We start from the raw sequence: 1,548 nt of genomic DNA on the forward strand, positions 1-1,548 counted from the left end.
AAAATAAAATAAAATAAAATAAAATAAAATAAAATAAAATAAAACGCTTGGGGAGCCAGAGTATTAGCAATATCAGTTACTAATTTATAGAAGAAACATGTTAATTAGTATGCTCTAATAGTCACTGTTTATTCCCATCTAGCTTTGATCCCACTCTATTCAAATAAAATATCTCTAAATTTTACATGAAATTGAATGAAATTCAGTAGTCAATGATGAAAAATCATACAGTAACAATCTTCATCCTATTGGGCCTGACAGATGACCCTCAACTTCAAATTCCAATTTTTATGTTTCTATTTCTCACTTACATATTGAGTATAACTGGGAATCTGACCATCATATCCCTCACTTTAGTAGACTCTCACCTTAAAACACCCATGTACTTTTTCCTACAGAATTTTGCCTTATTAGAAATTTCTTTTACATCTGCTTGTATCCCTAGATATTTATACAACATAGCAACAGGTGACAGGTCAATTACATATAATATTTGTGTTATTCAAGTGTTTTTTACCGATGTTTTTGGAGTAACAGAATTTTTTCTCTTGGCTGCCATGTCTTATGACCGCTATGTGGCCATCTGCAAACCCCTGCAGTATGTAACCATCATGAACAACAGAGTGTGCAAGAGGCTAGTCCTCTGCTGTTGGATGGCTGGCTTGTTGATCATACTCCCACCACTTACTTTGTTCCTCAATTTGAAATTCTGTGATTCAAATGTCATTGATTATTTTTTCTGTGATGCATCTCCAATCTTGAAGATTTCATGTTCAGACACATGGCTCATAGAGCAGTTGGTTATTGTCTGTGCTGTGCTGACCTTCATTCTGACCCTTGTATGTGTTCTTCAATCTTACATTTCTATCATCAAGACCATTCTACAATTCCCCTCTACCCAACAAAGGAAAAGAGCCTTTTCCACCTGTTCTTCTCACATGATTGTGGTTTCCATCACCTATGGAAGTTGTATCTTCATCTATGTCAATCCTTCAGCAAAGGAATCAGTGACTATTAATAAGGGTGTGACAGTGCTAATGACATCCATAGCTCCCATGTTGAACCCATTCATTTACACTCTGAGAAACAAGCAAGTGAGACAAGCTTTCAGTGATTCTTTCCAAAAAATTGCATTGGTATCGAAAAGTAAGAGAATATTCAAGCCCAGAAATAAAATAACAAGCTAAGCATAAACCATTAAGCTCTAAATCTGTTTGTCTCTTTTTTTTAAGTTAATGAGGGTTTTTTGTTTTTTTCAAGTTTTTTTGAAATTCAAGTTAGTTAACATAGAGTTTAGTAATGATTTTAGGAGAATTTAGGGATTCATCACTTACATACAACACCTAGTGCTCATCACAAGTGCCCTCCTTAATACCCATCTCCCCTCCAGCAAATCTCAGTTTGCTCTCTTACAGTTAAGAGGCTCTTATGGTTTTCCTCCCTCTCTGCTTTTATCTTACTTTTCCTTCCCTTCCCCTATGTTCATCTGTTTTGTTTCTTAAATTCCACATATGGGTGAAATCATATGGTATTTGTCTTTCTCTCACT

The 1,548-nt window shown here is 35.1% G+C and overlaps 1 protein-coding gene across 1 annotated transcript; it reads left to right on the forward strand.

Annotated features, from left to right (window-relative positions):
- Positions 1 to 212: 212 nt before the first annotated feature.
- LOC122473635 (olfactory receptor 6C2-like) lies at positions 213 to 1,187 on the forward strand. The gene has a single exon (XM_043564274.1). The coding sequence runs from the start codon at positions 213 to 215 to the stop codon at positions 1,185 to 1,187; it is 975 nt and encodes a 324-aa protein (XP_043420209.1).
- Positions 1,188 to 1,548: the final 361 nt, after the last annotated feature.

Source organism: Prionailurus bengalensis, chromosome B4 (assembly GCF_016509475.1).
Source record: "Prionailurus bengalensis isolate Pbe53 chromosome B4, Fcat_Pben_1.1_paternal_pri, whole genome shotgun sequence".
Classification (NCBI taxonomy): domain Eukaryota; kingdom Metazoa; phylum Chordata; class Mammalia; order Carnivora; family Felidae; genus Prionailurus; species Prionailurus bengalensis.